This window comes from Quercus robur, chromosome 1, assembly GCF_932294415.1.
Source record: "Quercus robur chromosome 1, dhQueRobu3.1, whole genome shotgun sequence".
Taxonomy (NCBI): Eukaryota; Viridiplantae; Streptophyta; class Magnoliopsida; order Fagales; family Fagaceae; genus Quercus; species Quercus robur.
This window is the reverse complement of record NC_065534.1, coordinates 29132845-29150888: the sequence shown is the minus strand read 5'-3', so window position 1 is coordinate 29150888 and position 18044 is coordinate 29132845. Positions and strand designations below refer to the sequence as shown.

The 18044-nt window shown below is 35.9% G+C and overlaps 1 protein-coding gene, 1 long non-coding RNA gene and 1 pseudogene across 4 annotated transcripts in view; 2 read left to right on the top strand and 1 right to left on the bottom strand.

The window, feature by feature from the left end:
- Positions 1–18044, top strand: part of LOC126728657 (tropinone reductase homolog At5g06060-like) — a 35301-nt gene that overhangs the window by 15699 nt on the left and 1558 nt on the right. Inside the window, exon 1 of one of the 2 annotated variants that reach the window (XM_050434457.1) lies at positions 17734–17900. The exons of the other annotated variant lie outside the window; for it this stretch is intronic. Coding sequence (XP_050290414.1) covers positions 17824–17900 — 77 coding nt within the window. The 5' untranslated portion in view covers positions 17734–17823. Of the gene's footprint in view, positions 1–17733; positions 17901–18044 lie in introns of those variants that run through there. 2 annotated transcript variants of the gene reach the window in all.
- LOC126692081 (mannose-1-phosphate guanylyltransferase 1-like) lies at positions 4920–6005 on the top strand (annotated as a pseudogene).
- On the bottom strand, positions 6829–12153 carry LOC126728680 (uncharacterized). Of its 2 annotated transcripts, none has more exons than XR_007656418.1 (4): positions 11059–12153; positions 10711–10916; positions 8574–8659; positions 6829–7321 (listed from the first exon to the last, which is right to left on the bottom strand). It is a non-coding gene; the product is annotated as an uncharacterized LOC126728680 (long non-coding RNA). The 2 variants fall into 2 exon arrangements; XR_007656419.1 differs by having other exon boundaries at positions 10783–10916; positions 11059–12142.

Here is an 18044-nt window from a genome sequence, read left to right as displayed (position 1 = left end):
GATTGGCCCAAATTCTTCTTAGAGATAATTATCTCTATTTATCTATTTTGATAAATATCATATTTTGATAAAGATAATAATCAATAAAGATAAATAATTATCTCTATATAATTTATTTTAATAAAGATAATTATTTATCAATTTTGAATAGAAAATTTATCTTTATTTTATTTATTTATAAAAATAATTATCCATAAATTTTGAATAAGAAATTTATCTCTATCTTGTGGACTAAATGACACATGGCAAATTTTAATATGTCAATGTAATATCAATTTGGATGACACATGTCATCATTTGATTTAATTAAATTAATGCCACTAAATTTTGATATGGCATTTTATAATTGACTTAAAATTTTGCCTCCTACAAGGATAATTATGGCTTAATTTTTGTTGTTGATCAAAAGACTGCATTTTCAATAAATTATTCAATTCTCGTGGAGGAGCATTTCAACGATGCTTAATGCTGCTCCCATATCTAATAATATGATCATGTCGACTCATGTGTTCTACAAGATTGGACCACAGCCTAAAATTTGGACGCGCAGGTGGATATTGTTGGGTCCAAGATTCACTTTAGTAAATTGGTACGAATTCTACTCACTTTTACTTAGCTGATCAATCACTGAAATGGGGACCCACAAGTGTGCTGTATGCTACTTAATTTGGTAGTGATATTGGGAACCGGTAAGGCATTTTGGTCTACGGATCTACCAAGGGGAGGGGATAGCTTGGACTAATGACATTGAAAATTGAAATAGACAAGAAACTCAAGAAAGTGATTATTTTTACCATAGAAAATAATGAATGATAGGGATAAATCCCAAGATAGACTGATCCAATTAATAGAGTTAGTCATAAGTGATGGTATTGTCAAAAGAGACGGTCTAGATGGCCTAACAGTCAATGTACTGGTCGAGGAAATCGTGTCTCGGACAAAAAGGCAGAAAGACGGATAGACTCTTTGAAGTGGACGGATTCAAGTAAGACGGACAAATTCTTCATAGTGGACCGATTCCAATGAGACAGATGAACGCAAGGGAGACGGGTAGCAAAGCCACATGGCACTTATGTGGCCCAAGTGTTCTCCAAGAAACCTAATATGGAAATGTCTTGCATCTCATGTTAAACCGTAATCAAAGGAATCCCTACAAGGAAAAAATCCTACGATATATGAAGCACTGAAGAGGATCTTCTCTATAAGGAAATACGTTCTCCATCAAAAAATGGAGGTCGGCTCTAGACTACTATAAAAACCCCCCCAAATCCCTCACAAATCGAGGTACGCTTAATTTTTTCAACTCTAGCACTCTAAAGTTGTAGAAATTCTCTCTAACTTAACCTTCGGAGGGTATTTGGCCAATACCACACCGGTACTCTCTGTAGGGTTTTCTTTGTTTTTATTTCGCATGTTTTGTCTAGAGCACGTGAGGACTACGCAACTTACCGACGATTTTTGCATCATCAATGAAAAATTGATTTTTTTTTTAAGCTAAACATAATGAAAAATTGAAAATGATTTATAGTCTAAATCTCATAACTAAATAATTTTTGGGTAAAATTTAAAAACAACCCTGAACTTTAGGTTAAAATTAAATTGCCCTCATGAGCTTCTAATTTAAAATTAGAAATCCTTGAAGTTTAACAACTACTCAAATTGATCATTTTGTCTTCTTCTATTTGCGAAACAGCATAACAAAAATAAGTGTTTCAAGTAAATTTTAGTTTCTACAGGTTTTTTGTTAAAACCTTATCCCTATATGTAATTAGGGGGAAAAATGAAGAATAATTTCATTCAATAATATCAATTATATATGAACCAAATCAGAATATTAACTAACTTAATATATCAACTATATGGTGCACAAAATTGTCAATCTGACAAACGACCTACCAGTTTATTTGAACAAGTTGGCAAGTGCTGAAATCAAATTTCAAATTAAAAAAAAAAAAAAAAAAAAAAAAAGGCTTGTAAGCCCAAAAAAACCTGCTACCCATTAATAATGAAAAGAGAATGACGTTTACGCAAAAACGAACCTGCTTCTCTTCCCTTCCCGTCTCCTTCAAATTCAATAGCTCCTTTTGGCTCTTTGACTTTTATTTTTTAATAAACTTTTGCTCTTTTTGTTTAGCATCGTTTTAAATGCTTGCTAAATATGGCAAAATTCTAATCAAGCAAACAAACACCTTCCTTACTGGCTTCTTTAATAATTCATTGCTAACATATAAGATGCCAAAGAATTCATAGTTTATTTACGTGCATTTCTAAGGAACTTTACCAGAATAGATATTATATACCTAATCAAAACTCTATTTTGATTTTAAGATATGATCCTTTTCCATGAATCTTAACAACGTTTTTATAAACTAATACGCCCCCCCCCCCCCCCCAAAAAAAAAAAAAGAGGTACGGTACCCATCTATATCTGAGTCGTTAATTTATTATGGTTTTAATCTTGTCCATTGATTTAATTTTACGCCCCCCCCCCCCCCCAAAAAAAAAAAAAAGAGGTACGGTACCCATCTATATCTGAGTCGTTAATTTATTATGGTTTTAATCTTGTCCGTTGATTTAATTTTAAAGGTTTTTGGTTACTAGTTAAACAGGTTTTATATATAAACAAAAAATTAAAACATCCTTTTCTCTTTTTCAACCTTTTCTCCTGTCTCACGTTTGCTCCTCTACCTCTCTACTTCGTTTGCTCATTGCTCTGTTTTCCTCTCTAAACAAAACCCTCAAATCGTTGATACCACATCTACAACGCACCCACAAAACCCTCAAAGCCCGACGCACCCACAACCTCAAATCGGAGGCGCTTCTTCTCATCCAATCCACTTGTCGGCACCACTCTCTAGCTTATTCTCTTCCAATCCATATTCAAATCGGCAGCACTTCATCTCTTCTCAGACGACTCGACAGCACTTCTTCTCTTCCATTCTAAATCAACAGCGCCACCCACAATCTTCAGATTCTCTCTTTACATATGATTAACGCTGATATGGGTTTATATTATTTCTCTAAACTTTGTGGGTCTATGATATTATTGTTTTGTTTGAGTTTTTATGATATTATTGTTTTGTTTGGGTTTATGATATTATTGTTTTGATATGGGTTTATGATATTATATATTTGACAAATTAATCTTTACACCGAAGGGATTGATAGTCCACCATTGATTGCTTGGATCACTACTACCATGTGAAACAAAATTGTAATAGGGTTGCCAATGCTTTGGCAAAGAAATCCCGGGCTGGGCTAGAATTAGAACGTCAAGTTTGGGCTGAAGACTAACCTGGGGACATTATCCCCCTTGCTCTGTTTGATTAGTTTTCTTATGTTTTAATAAAAGCATCGGCCTATCTCACAGACTGGTTTCTCAAAAAAAAAGAAAAAAAAAAAAAATCTTTACACTTTCGAGTTTGGGATGTGAGACATGGGAACCCCTATCCATAAGTTGGGATAAGATTAGATTTGGTTGGGAGTGTGGGGAGGACACGATACTATGAACCTACGGATTTAGGATATATTTTTTTTTTCAACCACCTTGGTAGTAAGAACACCAATTTCAGTGTTGGTTTGTGCTATATTTTAGAGTTGGCTTCCAATTTTAGAGTTGGTTTCTCCAAAATTTAGAATTTGAAAGAAGCCTGGTGAGTTTGCTCAGAGTTTCAGGAGCAAATATTTTATCTGGATGATGTTCACCATAAATTGAAGTTGTAATAAAAACAGCCTTCCTAATTAGATCATCTCCTGTATCAAAATTGCGTCCCTCTTTTAGCATTAGTTTCTAATTTCTACTTTCTAGTAATGTGGCTCTACATAGAGCCAGTTGGTGCCAAAGGCAAGGATTCAACTGGGAATTAGTCAGTAACAAAGCGATCTCTCAACTTGAGTAACGAATAGTTGGTCCCCCAGCTCCCAAAGCATTTGTACATTACTGCAAAAGTTGTAGAGCAGCACTGCACCTAGAGAAAGAGAATGTAGCAAGAGACAAAAACCAAAACCCACTTGTTTGTTCGACAAAGATATAGCAACTCTGACACCTTTACCTCAACAACAATTACAAAGTACAAGGTAAGGTCATCTCCAATTCTGAATAGCAACAACAAACGCTGCATAGATAGTTTCAGGTTCAGCCCAGTAATTACTTTCAAATTAGGATTAGCTAACTATTTTTCTTTTTTCTTTTTTAGTCTAGTGACTGAAAAATCAGGTTAACATTATTTCTCATTGAGAGTTTATTTTAGCTTTGGTTTTTCCTAGGTGAGGTGAGGTACTCTGAATCAAGATGATATTGAATAAACAACTAACCATCATGATTGGCTCAATCCCCCTTTCTAAATTAAAAATCCAACTACCTGCAACACTTGCTTAATCAAAAAATTATGTCACATCATCTTCAGTCTGGAGCAAAACTTGAAGGCTTAATAAATTGCATGGTTCATCTTAGCGACATATATTATTATTTGGCTGTGTAATGGCATCTCTTTTCACTTCATCCTAGTTCTACCCCACAGGTTCTTTATATAGGACATCTTTAAAGAATGTGTAAAATCATAACTTTCAAAATTAAAACATCTTTAAGCAACATGTTTTCTGTCACAAGTGTACAAAAAGGTGGGCTGAAACCAAAAAGACAAAATAAAAGGAAGGAACATGTATTTCCTAATCGTAAAGGAAGGGTAGGTTATGACTCCTGTAAAGCAGTTCCACCAATTGCCAAGTGAAGTAGTGCAAAATTACAGAACCATTACTATCAGAGACCTTTCTCTTCTGCTTAAGTATGTCGTGTGAAAATTAGAACTATTGATGCTATCTTGAGAAGCCCAATCACTTGTCCAAATCGGCTTCTAAAATTTTCCAACTATCCCTTGTTTGTTTGTGTGATAAATATAAGTTGATATATCTTTTAAATTTTTCATCAGATAGAGGCTCTTAAGGCTATTGGAGTCAGTGAAGTGGTTTTGGCTATCAATTACCAACCAGAGGTAAGGAATATGGCCTTTCTTCTTACTACCATTATTTGTTGGTTCTGCAGGTAATGTTGAACTTCTTGAAGGATTTTGAAACAAAGCTTGGGATAAAGATCACATGCTCACAAGAGACTGAGCCACTCGGCACTGCTGGTCCTCTTGCTCTTGCTAGGGACAAACTACTAGATGATTCTGGTGAGCCATTTTTTGTTCTCAACAGTGATGTTATTAGTGAATATCCTCTTAAGGAAATGATTGCATTCCACAAGTCCCATGGAGGAGAAGCTTTAATAATGGTGACCAAGGTAACACTCTAAATATATCTTACTTGAAGACATTGTGAAAAATGTGGGGAAAGGTGATAAGTGGTGGTTATGGAACAATCTACTGGAAAAGTTAAGAAATTTGTAGAGAATCCAAAATTATTTGTTGGTAACAAAATAAATGTTGGAATTTACTTGTTGAACCCCTCAGTTCCTGATCGAATTGAACTGAGGCCCACCTCAATTGAGAAAGAGGTCTTCCCAAAAATTGCAGCAGAGAACAAGCTCTATGCTATGGTGCTACCAGGGTTTTGGATGGACATTGGACAACCGAGGGATTACATTACAGGGCTGAGACTGTAGCTAGACTCATTGAGAAAGAATTCTCCATCAAAGTTGGCCAATGGCCCCCACATTGTGGGAAATGTTATAGTGGATGAGACTGCCAAAATTGGCGAGTGTTGTCTAATTGGGCCTGATGTTGCCATTGGCCTCGGTTGTATTGTTGAGTCAGGAGTTAGGCTTTCTCGCTGCACAGTAATGCAGGGAGTCCGCATCAAGAAGCATGCTTGCATTTCCAACAGCATGTTTGTTCTATTTTTATTCATTTCTCTTCTTTGTAAAAGTTAAGTGTCTTCAAATCTGAGTGATGTGAGTTAAATTATTGGAAGGGTCAATGTTTTTTTTATTGAATGGCATAAAATGCACATTGGTGTGACTTGTATCTTAGAAGTGTATATATAGAAATAAATTATTTGTTTCTCCAGCTTTGTGTAACTTATCGAGATGAATATTTTATGAATATTTTGTTTTTAATAACATTTTTAATCAGATGGTTTATGCAATGTTTTCAATGTTCGTATTCTGTGATGGTTAATCCCAGTGTTGGTAGCATACGTTCTAAATTCTTTATTCATCTCAATCATAATGACAATAAATATTTTACAGGGTGGACCTATACAGATCTCTCTTTATCATCTTTTGTCTGATTTGCTGAATAGTAATGCTTTCTTGACATATGCAACACAAGGTGAAGAACCCTTTTTTTTTTTTTTTTTTTTTTTTTTTGGGGGGGTGGGGGGGTGTGTATAGAGACACAGGGTGAAGAACAAGTATGCGTTTGAGCATGGCATTTTTTTTATTAAAAACAAGAAAATTAAAAGCTATGTGACATTTTTTTGTAATGCAATGTATCAAATACGCACTCATAAAATTGCTTGTTTGAGTGGGACAAGTTTGTCATGCATTCTTTTTCCTGCATAGCTTTTACATGCTTAAGGAAAACATGGCAATCCTAATATCAATGGGATACAAAGCAAAAATGAAGTAGATGTTTTATTTCAACTAATATGTATAGCTCAATGACATGTTTGGTATTTCAAAATTTCAACAGAAACATCCAAGATTCATCTCCTCTCTCACCCACCTAAAATGTATCAAGAGTACATATTGGGCTAGAAGAGAAATTAGAGCCCTATGATTTCTTCTTAATCATAGGCCAAAGCTAACTAAAGATCTAGAAGAGAAATTAGAGCCCTATGATTTCTTCTGAATCATAGGCCAGAGCTAACTAAAGATCTGAGTTGATATTTTCTTGACCTGAAAATTTCATTTTTCTATCTCATTGTTTAGCAAAATTAACAATATAATAAAAGAGCCAAAACTTTTGGGCTGTTTATGCCACATCCATACTTCACAGAGTGGCACCGACAGTATAAAAAGGTTCTACAGATTAATGGCTTATGGAAAATGTTTGATGTGAGCTGATTAGCCACTAGGTTGGGTTGCCATTGCTGTCATTGCTGCTATTAGGTAGTGTAAAATAACATAATCCGAAAAAAAAATGAGTACACAGGTTATTATTTTCCCTTTCTTTGAACCAACAGACTAGAGAGATGTCAAGCTAGCCCCATCACAGATTTGTACACCAGCCATCCCCATTCCCATACTTTGCCTCAATGACCCTTCTCCAAAGGTCATCATTCTCCAAACACAACATATGACCCATTATAGCTGCAACATCGTATATAGGGCTCCATTGATTTTGTAGAATGTCCAAACATATGCTTCCATCTGCATAAACTATAAAAAGGGCAATAAATGGCTAGGATTAATACAAACAAGCAAAACCTCTCACTAAATATTTTGAAGATATTAACAAAAGAGAATAGAATAACGACCAAGCAAAGCAAAAACAAAGAAAAGTCAAGAGTTGAATGGCAAAGCTGGACAAGTAAATGGGACCAATACTAAGTTCACATTAATTTAGGAACTTGATCTATCCAATAAATAGTTAATAAAAAGATTCATCAATATATATATATATATATATAATTAATAAAAAATAAGATAAGAAAAGAAGCTTCATAACAACCACCAGGTTTCCCAATCAGGCTCAAATCTCAATAACTATTAGCTTTGCAGGGTGAGCCTTATAGAAAAAGATAGAATTACAGAAAGCTAAAGCATAAATATATTCAAAATGAAAGCACATCAGCATTGGAGATAGCAACAGGAATTGGTGAACACAAACCCAGATAACCCAGCTGTATGTATCTATAACACACACAAAAAAGAAGAGAAAGAAGACAGAACAGAGCAGAAAGAACAAGTGAGGCCCTTACAATTATATTGCCACATATTGGGCTGGGGGAAATTTCATCCAAACCAATTTGGAAAAAAATTCTGTCCTTTTTTTCAAATCCAAAGTGTAAACCTATGAAGCATGGGTGCGTTTCGGGACTCGGGTGCGGGTGTGGGTGCGGGACTCGGCAATTTTTGAAAAAGTAGGGTGCGGGTGCGGCGGGACTCGGCGATTAAAAAATTATTAAAAATATTTTTATTTATATTTTCTATATATTTTTACTATTAAAATATTCTTAAAAAAACACATTAATATACTTGATTCACAAAACAAAGAAAGAATAAGGCAAGAAACGCATCTGAGGCCAGAATTTCGGCCTCTCCGGCGATTTTCACGGCCGATTTCGGCCGATTCCGGCATGTTTCGGCCGATTCCAGCCTGTTTCGGCCGTATCGGTCGCCGACCGATATGGCCGATACGGCCGATACGGACCGATTCGGCCCGATTTGGGCCGGGTCGGCGCCAATTTTGCCCGCGTCGGCCCGAGTCGGATCCGCCACGTGGCGCGACGCGGCACGACGCGGGACGGACGCGCGGTCTGCGGCGTCCCTCCCGCGTCGCCGCGTCCCGCCGCGTCGGACGCGGGTGCGCCGGCCTGGGAGCCGCGTCCGTGCATCCTTGGTGTAAACTATAAAGCAAGAATATCAGGAATAATAAACTGTAGGTGTTAAACATAATTAGTAAACTTACTATTTGGATGGAACATTCTAGAGACAAAGCACACGGTGGCTTGTTTGGATAATCCTCTGTAAACTGAAGCGTCAATTTAAACGTACCTGAAGCACTCAAAGGTATAATTCATGAATATAGAGTATTAAATAAAAGCAAAACTGGTAATATAACAACATGGTTTGTTGGCAATTACAGCCATACAAATCAAAAAAAAAAATTCTAACACCTAAAATAATTAGCATAACAGAAATATCAGTTCCTTAGTTCTTTTTTCTTTTCTTTTTTCCCTCATGCTTGGAGTACGGGAAAAGTCCATCAAATTTCTGTGACACTATTAAAGAAAAAGTACACACACACACACAACTACATATTGCATGGTTCACAAGCAAAAGATACACCATATCACATTCATTTAATAGAAAGAGTACTCTTAATAGGGTAAGAGCATTTGCAGTAGTGGAGCTAAAAAGCTATAATGCTATTTTAGCTCCACCAATATACCAAAAAAGGCTTGCAGTAGTGGAGTCAAATTCATAAATTTTAGCTGATTTGCTACAGTGCACATCTATCTATAGATGTGCACTGTAGCACACATTTAAAAAAATAATAATTTTTTAATCCAACTCTCGATTAAAATAATAAAAGTCACTTTATTTTTTTTCATTCTTTTATTCTATCTCCACCAGGCCATCATCACTCTTCAGAGCTCTCATCTCTCTCACTCATCAAGCTCTCATCTCTCTCACTCATCAAGCTCTCCACGTCGTTGCCATCCCAGCCCAGCCCACACCGTCGCAAGCTCTCATCTCTCTCACTCATCAAGCTCTCCACGCCGTCGCCGTCGCCGTCCCAGCCTAGCCCACGCTGTCGCAAGCTCTCATCTCTCTCACTCATCAAGCTCTCCACACCATCACCATCCCCGTCCCAGCCCAGCCTACGCCGTCCCTCGCCATCCCAACCCAGCCCACGCCGTCGCAAGCTCTCATCTCTCTCACTCATCAAGCTCTTCACGCCGTTGCCATCCCAGCCCAGCCCACGCCTCAACCCACGCCGTCGCCGTCCCAACCGATCCACTTCAGGTCAGTGCTCTCTCTTTTCTTTTGTAGTGAATTTTTTCATCTAGGTGTTTGTTGTTTTGGCTTAATTTTTCTGGGTTTATTGTTATTTTGTGATATTATTTTGTGGTGAAAAATGGTGTTGTTGCTATGTTGTTTTGGGCAAATGGTGTTATTTTTTTGCTGTTTTTGCTGGGTATAACATCTGAATGGAGGAATGTATTGGAAATTTTCTGTTTGCAGAAATTTGTTGTGTGGTTTCTGTGGTCTCTGTAATTTGTGCAGGGAAGTTTACATGTTTTGTTGTCACTGTAATTTGTTGTGTTGCACAAAATCACAGAGTTAGGTTTGGGAATTTTCTGTGTGCAGGGAAGTTTACATTTGTTGTGTTGATATAAATGTCGCTGTAAATGTAAGTTTGTTGTGTAATTTGTCTCTGTAATTTGTAATATAAATGTCTATAAATGTCTCTGTAATTTGTCTATAAATGTAATATAAATGTCTCTGTAATATAAATGTAAGTTTGTTGTGTAATTTGTCTCTATAAATGTCTCTATAAATGGCAACGGTAGTGGCGGTGGCGGTGACGGCGGTGGAAAAAGAGTCGTCGGTGGCAGTGGCGGCGACGACGGTGGTGGTGGCGGTGGCGGCAACAGCAGTGGCGGTGGCGGCAACAGCAGTGGCGGTGGCGGTTGAGAAGGTTGTGATTGTTATTATTGTATAGGATATATTATTTTATTGTAGTGGATATATTATTTTATTGTAATGGATATATTATTTTATTGTGTTAAAAGTTAAAATAGATCCACTGCTACAGCATGTATGTAGGTTAAATAGATAAAGTAACTTTTGGTGGAGTTAAAAAGCTAAATTTTTAGCTCCACTGCTGTAGATGCTCTTAAACATTAACAACAAGAACAATAATCATGAAGATATCAATGATTGCAACAGACTAACAGTACAAATAACGACAACAGTAATAACAAGAAGAGTTATAAAAGTTCAGGAGCCAAAGGGGTAAATATCTATTTAACTATTTAAACACAAAGGCATTTATTAAGTGCCAAAATTAACAAGATCAAGCTTTGAAGCACAATTACCATATACACTATCAGGACAGAATCCTCTTAAAGACACATGTTGGAAACAGACAGAGAGAGAGAGGTGAGTACTTGCAAAAGTGGATCCATTGATGACTTAAATTTCACGGGGTTGTGCTCCATAAAATTTAACTAGCCAATAGTATAATGGAAAGTTGTTCTGCTTGGAGAGCATCTATATTCTTCTAAAAATGCAATTGCTCCCCCTGAAATTATAAATTTGAGGAAAGAGTGACTATGATAAGTATAAAGATTCATTTTATAGACAGTCAAATAAAAAGTGGAAAATGTTTTTTTTTTTTTTTTAAAGATATAGTTCAGAGCTGAAATTATGGTATAATTTGCTACCATGAATTTAACAGTATCCAACTTCAAAAGCAGCTTCCCAGTCATGTACTTGCAATCCAAAAAAATTCTACAGTGGTCAACCAATTAATTGTAATTGAAAAACCAAATAAAAAATTCATTTTCTAAATCAAAAATATTTTGATCCAAATGTTTCATCCAAGTATATAAGACTATAAGTAATAAATTTACCCAGATACTCAAATAATGATCCCTATATAGATATAAAAATACTAGTCCTGGAATACAGAATTAGAATATCAAAATACACTGTCCAAAATGCTCAAGGGGGTAAAACTTGCCTCAAAACAGCCAGAGCCCAATTACATGACATATCTACCAAACAACGAAAGAATAAAAACACAAACCTATTAAACCCCTTGACTGATATATCCAAACATATTAACACTACACTGTAACAGCATACCTTAGGAATGTGCTTAAAAGTGGGTTTTGCTGAAACAGCTGCTAAATAAACAAGAATATGATAAAACATTAGATCCATAGTCTTATATTGGAGGTTGTGAAGTAAGTCAGTCATCAAATCTAGTGCTCCAGGTATATAAGCACTAGCTGAAATGAAAAACATAAAACATTAGACAAGCAAAAAGGAAGTGACTACATCAATTACCTCAAATGTTCATGTCATAGTTCCATAAAACATATTGTTCTGGTTAGCAGCTGAAAAAAGAAAAAAATAAATAGAAACAGAACCTAGAACAGAAAATTTCTAACCATTAAGCCACATGACTAAGAACTCAGGGTTTGCTTCTAAGATCAGTACTCAAAGAGTTTTTCATATTAGAAAACATAAAGCGGGCAACTAAAAAGAACCAATGATAACAAGATGAACTTAATACCAACTCCAATCTAGTAACTCTATTCCAAAAACTAACAATGTGATAACAATAACCAAAAATGAAGTTTTCCTTTTGCTGTGAGCCTGTAACTTGTCCCTATTTTATTTCCCAACTACCACACAACAAACAGTCAAACACTGATATTTTCTCTACTCTCTCTCTTATCTATATAATAGAGTCACACAAAGTCACAATTCCCAAAGACAAACACAGACTCATCAATAAGATAGTCACAGAGTCAAAGAGCCAAAAAGCCAAAAAAAAATAACACAAGCACAGATTCCTCATCAATAAAAACACAAACACCACAAGCATAGATTCTGAGATTTTGAAGGATAGATTAAATACTTAAGTGTGAAGGCTGGAGCAGATCAAAGCCAGCAACGCCATCACGGCAAGATGGGTGTCGCATGGTGGGTGTGGCTGTGTGGGTGTAGCGTGGGTCTAAGAGATGGGTCTCGTCGCTCTCGCATGGTGGCAGCATCATGGCATGGGCAGTGGCAAAGTCTCTCTCACTCTGAGTCTCTTGCCTCTCACTTTGTCTTTTGGACTGAGTGTGTGTTTGGATACAACTTATATTGCTAAAAACTGAAAACAATAAAAAAATAATTTTTTCTTTTCTATTTATTACTGTTTGGCACTATTCATTGGCCTAAATTCACTGTTCATGGCCAATGAACAATGCATAACACACTGGTTAAAAAAATATAAATAAATAAATAAAGCTTGAGACGTGGATGCACAAACGTAGACGCCCAATACAATCAAACCTTAAACTCTTCTTTTTTTTTCTTTTTTCTTTTTTTACATGTGGGTTGGCCAGCTAGGACGCTAGGTTAATGGTTTACAATTTCAGAGGGGCTAAGCTTTTTGTAAGGGGGCCAAGTCCTTTTAAAAAATAATAATAATAAAATAAAATTTAACCTACTTAAAAAAAAAAAAAAAAAAAAAAAAAAAAAAAAAAAAAATGGGCCAGAGGGGCCCGAGCCCCTACCTGTGTATGTCCCTGGACTTGCGAAACCAAAAGGAAAACAAAAACAAAACAAGATTAATAATAATTCAACAATACAAAAGCCAAACGGCAAAAAACCCAGATGGAAAACTGTAAGGTTGAATTTATTCAACCATCTAATTGGCTTTATTTCGTGCCAAATTTGCTTGTAATTCAGCATTTAGTAACCCTGTATTTAGGTGGGTTTGTTGTAAGGGTAGTGAGTGAGATCAAGTGAAGATTGCTCAAGAGTGTGCAAGAAAACAGAGACTCGCGGTTGGGACTCGCGGGTGACTCGCGGCTACAAGCCGCCAGAAGCAGCACACGTGCCAAGCATGCTGGAAGATGAACAGTCATGCTAGCTGGAGCACTACAGGACAAAACAGGACAACTGGCCATATGGTTAACTCACGACTGGATCTCGCGACTTAGTCAAGCCGCAAGCCACCCCTGTTTTGTAAAACCTGACGTTTCACATTCCTCTCCCACTCCAGTATAAATACCCATTTTACCCACGATTGAAAGAGAGCTTCCAGAGAGAATTTTGAGAGAGAAACCCTAAAGAAAAATAAGATTGTTTCACCCACAATCTATACCTTAGAGTCTCTTCAAATTCCTCTACTCTCTTCCTCTCCATTGTCAAATCCTTGAGAGGCATTATACCAAACCTGGTTCTCACCATCATCATCACTGTGAGACAGTTGTTTGGATTTCTGGGAAGCAGTTAGGAAGGAACCAATCTTCATTGGTTGATGCTACGGTCTAGTAGTGGAATCCGGGAAGCTAGAAAAGAAAAAGGTTCGGCGCAACCTCGTTGGAGCAAGAAGCTTGGAGGGCTTAGGTGCACTGGGTAGATTAGGCTTGGAGGGTCTATTGCTGTCCTTGTATCCCAACTGTATTTTCTAGTGGATTGTTTACCGCTTGGAGGGCGGCGGAGAGGTTTTTCGCCGAGGACTTCGGTTTCCTCTTCGATAACACATCACATGTTGTCTTTGTGTTTGCATCTTCCTTCCTCTCTATCTTTGCCTTTTTATTATCTGCTGTGGTTTTATTTTGTTATGGCTTAGATAACTTTTAACCAATTTCATATTATAGCATATGGTAAGTTTCCGCATTCTAGTTGTTTGACATATTGCTTGAATTGGTTAAGTTGTATTTTGGGGGTCTAAACGTTCAAAGGTGTTTTGTACACGTTTTTGAACTTTCAATTGGTATCAGAGCAGGTACACTTGTTGTGGTTTTATTACCTAAGTGTGATCCTAGACCCCTGTGCTGTGGTTGTTGTTTTAGAATTTACCATGCTGAATTGTAGCTTAAGTGTTTGTGAAAATGACTCTATGCATATGTCTGAAAGGTGTCTTACTGATGATCTTGTAGAGTTGTTAAAAACTAAGAAACATGCTAGAGTATTTGTTCACATGCTGGAATATCTTGAAAATCAAAATCTTGTCTTACACAGTAGCATATCTGAATCTAAATCTTTGATTAAGAAATATAAAAGAAAGAATAGAATGTTGTGTGAGATGATTGAGAATCTGAAAATGAAAAATTAATCTGAAAGAAGCATGAAAACTGATGATGAGTTTGTGTTTGAAGGTCAAGAATGTCTGTCACATGTGAACCTATTTGTGCATACCTCATTGAAGGTGTTTAATGCGTGTTTGTGGTATCTTGACAGTGGGTGTTCTCGCCATATGACAGGGGATAAGTCACTGTTTAAGACACTCAAAGAAAAGGTTGGTGACTATGTGATCTTTGGTGATGGAAGTCATGCTCAAGTCCTAGGCAAATGAACCATTGAGATACCTGGTTTGCCTCTATTGAAAGATGTGCTGTTCATAAAAGGGCTGAAGGCGAATTTGCTGAGCATCACTCAAATTTGTGATGATGATTTCCTGGTACAATTCTCTAAGAAAGGATGTTTGATCATCAATGAAGAGGGGATTCAGGTTTTGGAAGGAAATCGGACTACAGATAACTGTTATGGAATAGTTCCCACGACACCCATATCGTGTAGAAGTGCTCGTATGGATATGTTGGAGCTGTGGCATCACAGATTTGGGCATGCCAACTTCAAACAAGTAGCAAAAGTCTCCAAACTTGAAGCAGTCGAGGGACTTCCTAAGTTTGGAAAAGTGAAGAAGACCATTTGTGGTGCATGTCAAATGGGGAAGCAAACTAAGGCAAGTCATCACAAGGTGAATGTGATAGCCACCTCTTGGTGCTTGGAGTTACTTCATGTTGATCTAATGGGGCCTACCATGTTACTAACTAGTGGGTGCCATACCCCTTTTTTTTTGGGTACCGTAGAATTACTCCATCAACAAAATTAATTTATAAAACTATTAGTAGTAGACAAGATCATTGTGCGAGTTATAATCAATGTTAAGATATAAAAAATAACTTGAAATACTTGTATATCTGTCCATTCTTTCAGTTCTTTGTTCCCACTCAGTTCTTTCCTTTCGTCAGTATTTATTTTTTCTTAGTATTTCCTATTAAATCGAACTTCCCTACATAATCGCTTACAAATACACGCAAAAGATCTCATTTGTTAAGAGCTGGCAATAATGTAATGACAATAAAAAGAGTATAGTTGAACATAATACTTCGCCTTATCTAAATTTAACTTTATTTCATATCCTTTCATTAACCTGAAAAAGATTCATTGGATTCCTAGACCGGGGTGGCTCTACAGAGAGTCTAGGATGATCACAGGACCATCCTAACCTAGAAAAAAAAAAACAATTACTATGTATAAATTTTAAAAATTTATGATTTTTTTATCATTAAAAAAATTTTGTAACCACCCCAAATTTTTTTAGGCCCAACATAATTAAATTTTGGACAAAATTTGGCAACAAACTTGGTTGTAGACTAAGGCTACAACTCTATTCAATATTTTTTTATTAAATGTGAATTTTAACAAATCCACCATTTAATTTCTTTTTTAAATCCTCCATACTTGCAAAATTTAAAAAAGATAAAAGATCAATATTTATGTTGCCAATCAAATATTTAAATTTTAAGTTTTTGTAGTCTAAAATTATACATAAAAAATTATTTAATGGATCGAATGGTAAATAACATCCAATTGGCATGAAATTTTGACATGTTTTAAGAACATAGAGAACATGCAATTCCTCGTTTAGATTTTCAAAATATGTAATAATATTAATTCATTTAGTGAGGGTGACTACAATTAAGTTTGTAGCCAAATTTTGTTCTTAAACTTTGGTCCCTTTAATAGCATATTAAGTCCTTGCAAATAAAAATAAAGAGTCCAAGAAAATTTTTATTTAACTAAACTTTTGAAGAGATGTAGTTTGTAACATTGATAATGAGATTATCATATAATGATTTCAAAATAAATAAATAAATAATTGTAGAAGGAAATTGTAAGATTTTATTTATTTGCGTATGTGTGTTTTTGTCCATATATGTTTTCTTTTTATTAAATTTTGTATAATTTAAGTTTCTTAATGACCCCTCTTAAAAAAAAATTCTAGAAACCGCTACTATTCATAGAACATGCTTTTGTCTTACTGTATTTGTACGTTGACGTTTATAACCTCCTCATGGTTTCTACGAAATTTAACTAGCATCCTCCTCCGATTCTAGAAAAAATCTGTTTCAGTGAAATTTACCCCTGTGCAGCATATTGTCAATCACGTCCATATGCTGACAAGAGAATATCATTAACAGAATTGAAAATATGTTTCATGAGACTTGAGATCAAAACCGTATGATCATGTCTTCCTCATCATTCATATCAAAACTTGACGATCAATGGACAAATTAAGCTAAGAAATATTGCTTGGACAACCAAGTACCAAGTTGGATTTAATTTGAACCCATTATTAAAATTACTTTTTTATCTATCAATAATAACTTATCATCTAAAATTTATTTGTTATGAAAATGTTATAGGTGTAATATTTCTTTTAATTATCAGATAGCTTGTAAGCCTAGCAAAGTTCCAATGGAACAAAATCTAAAACTGAGTAAATTTAAATGGAGAACTACTACTAAGCCTAGAAAACCCCATTTAGATGGAACTTGTAAAGTTTTGCAATATATCAAAGGCTGTCCTGGTCAAGGGATTTTGCCATCTTCCACATCAGATTTTCATTTGAAAGCCTTTACAGATGCTAAATGGGCAGCATGTATTGACACCAGAAGATCAACTACTAGTTATTGTGTTTTCTTGGGAGAGTCTCTGATTTCATGAAAGTCTAAAAAGCAATCCATAGTTTCTAGATGATCTGCAAAGGCAGAATACAGAGCTATGGTTGTGACTGTGTGTGAAATTACTTGGCTGTTAGCATTATTGAAGGATCTTAAAGTCTATCATCCACAACCAGCATAGCTCTTCTGTGATAATCAAGCAACAATGTATATTGGAGAGAACCCTGTATTCCATGAAAGGATTAAATATATCGAGGTAGACTGTCATTTAGTTAGAGCTAAGGTACAAGACAAAGTGATCAAGTTATTTTATACTCCTATACATACACAATTGGCAGACTTGCTTACAAAAGCACTCAGTGCTCAACGGCTTGCTACTCTACTTACCAAGATGAGCATCATTAACATTCACAGTTCTAGCTCTCATCTTGTGCGGGAGTGTGAAAATGATCGAGATCAGAAGAAGAAAAAGAAGCAAATGCAGAAATAGCAAGTTAAACGACAGAAAAGATGGTTAAACCACAAGTAGTCTAGATAAGCTATTCTTTATCTGTCGTAAATAACACACGTGTATATGACACGTGCAGTAACTAACTCCCTGATATTTTGGTAGTTTGTTTTTCACTTTCTGTTACTGATATATAGATATAGGATCTTGTACGGTCTTAATCAATTCAATAAAATCTAAAAGTTTCGAGCTTTCCTCTCTAGGTTTACAAATCTTACAGAATGGCTCAGCCCGATAACAGTAGGTGGTCTCTTCAGGGCATGACCGCTCTTGTTACCGGTGGAAGCAAAGGAATAGGGTCCCTACTTTCTTTCCCTTTTGTGTTCCCTTTGTTGCTATTGTTTTTAACTAGAAAGCTTCATCAATAACTTATTGTTACTAATTATTCTTGCTAATATTTTCAATCATAATACTTTCATGCTAGTAGCTCTCCTTTATGCAT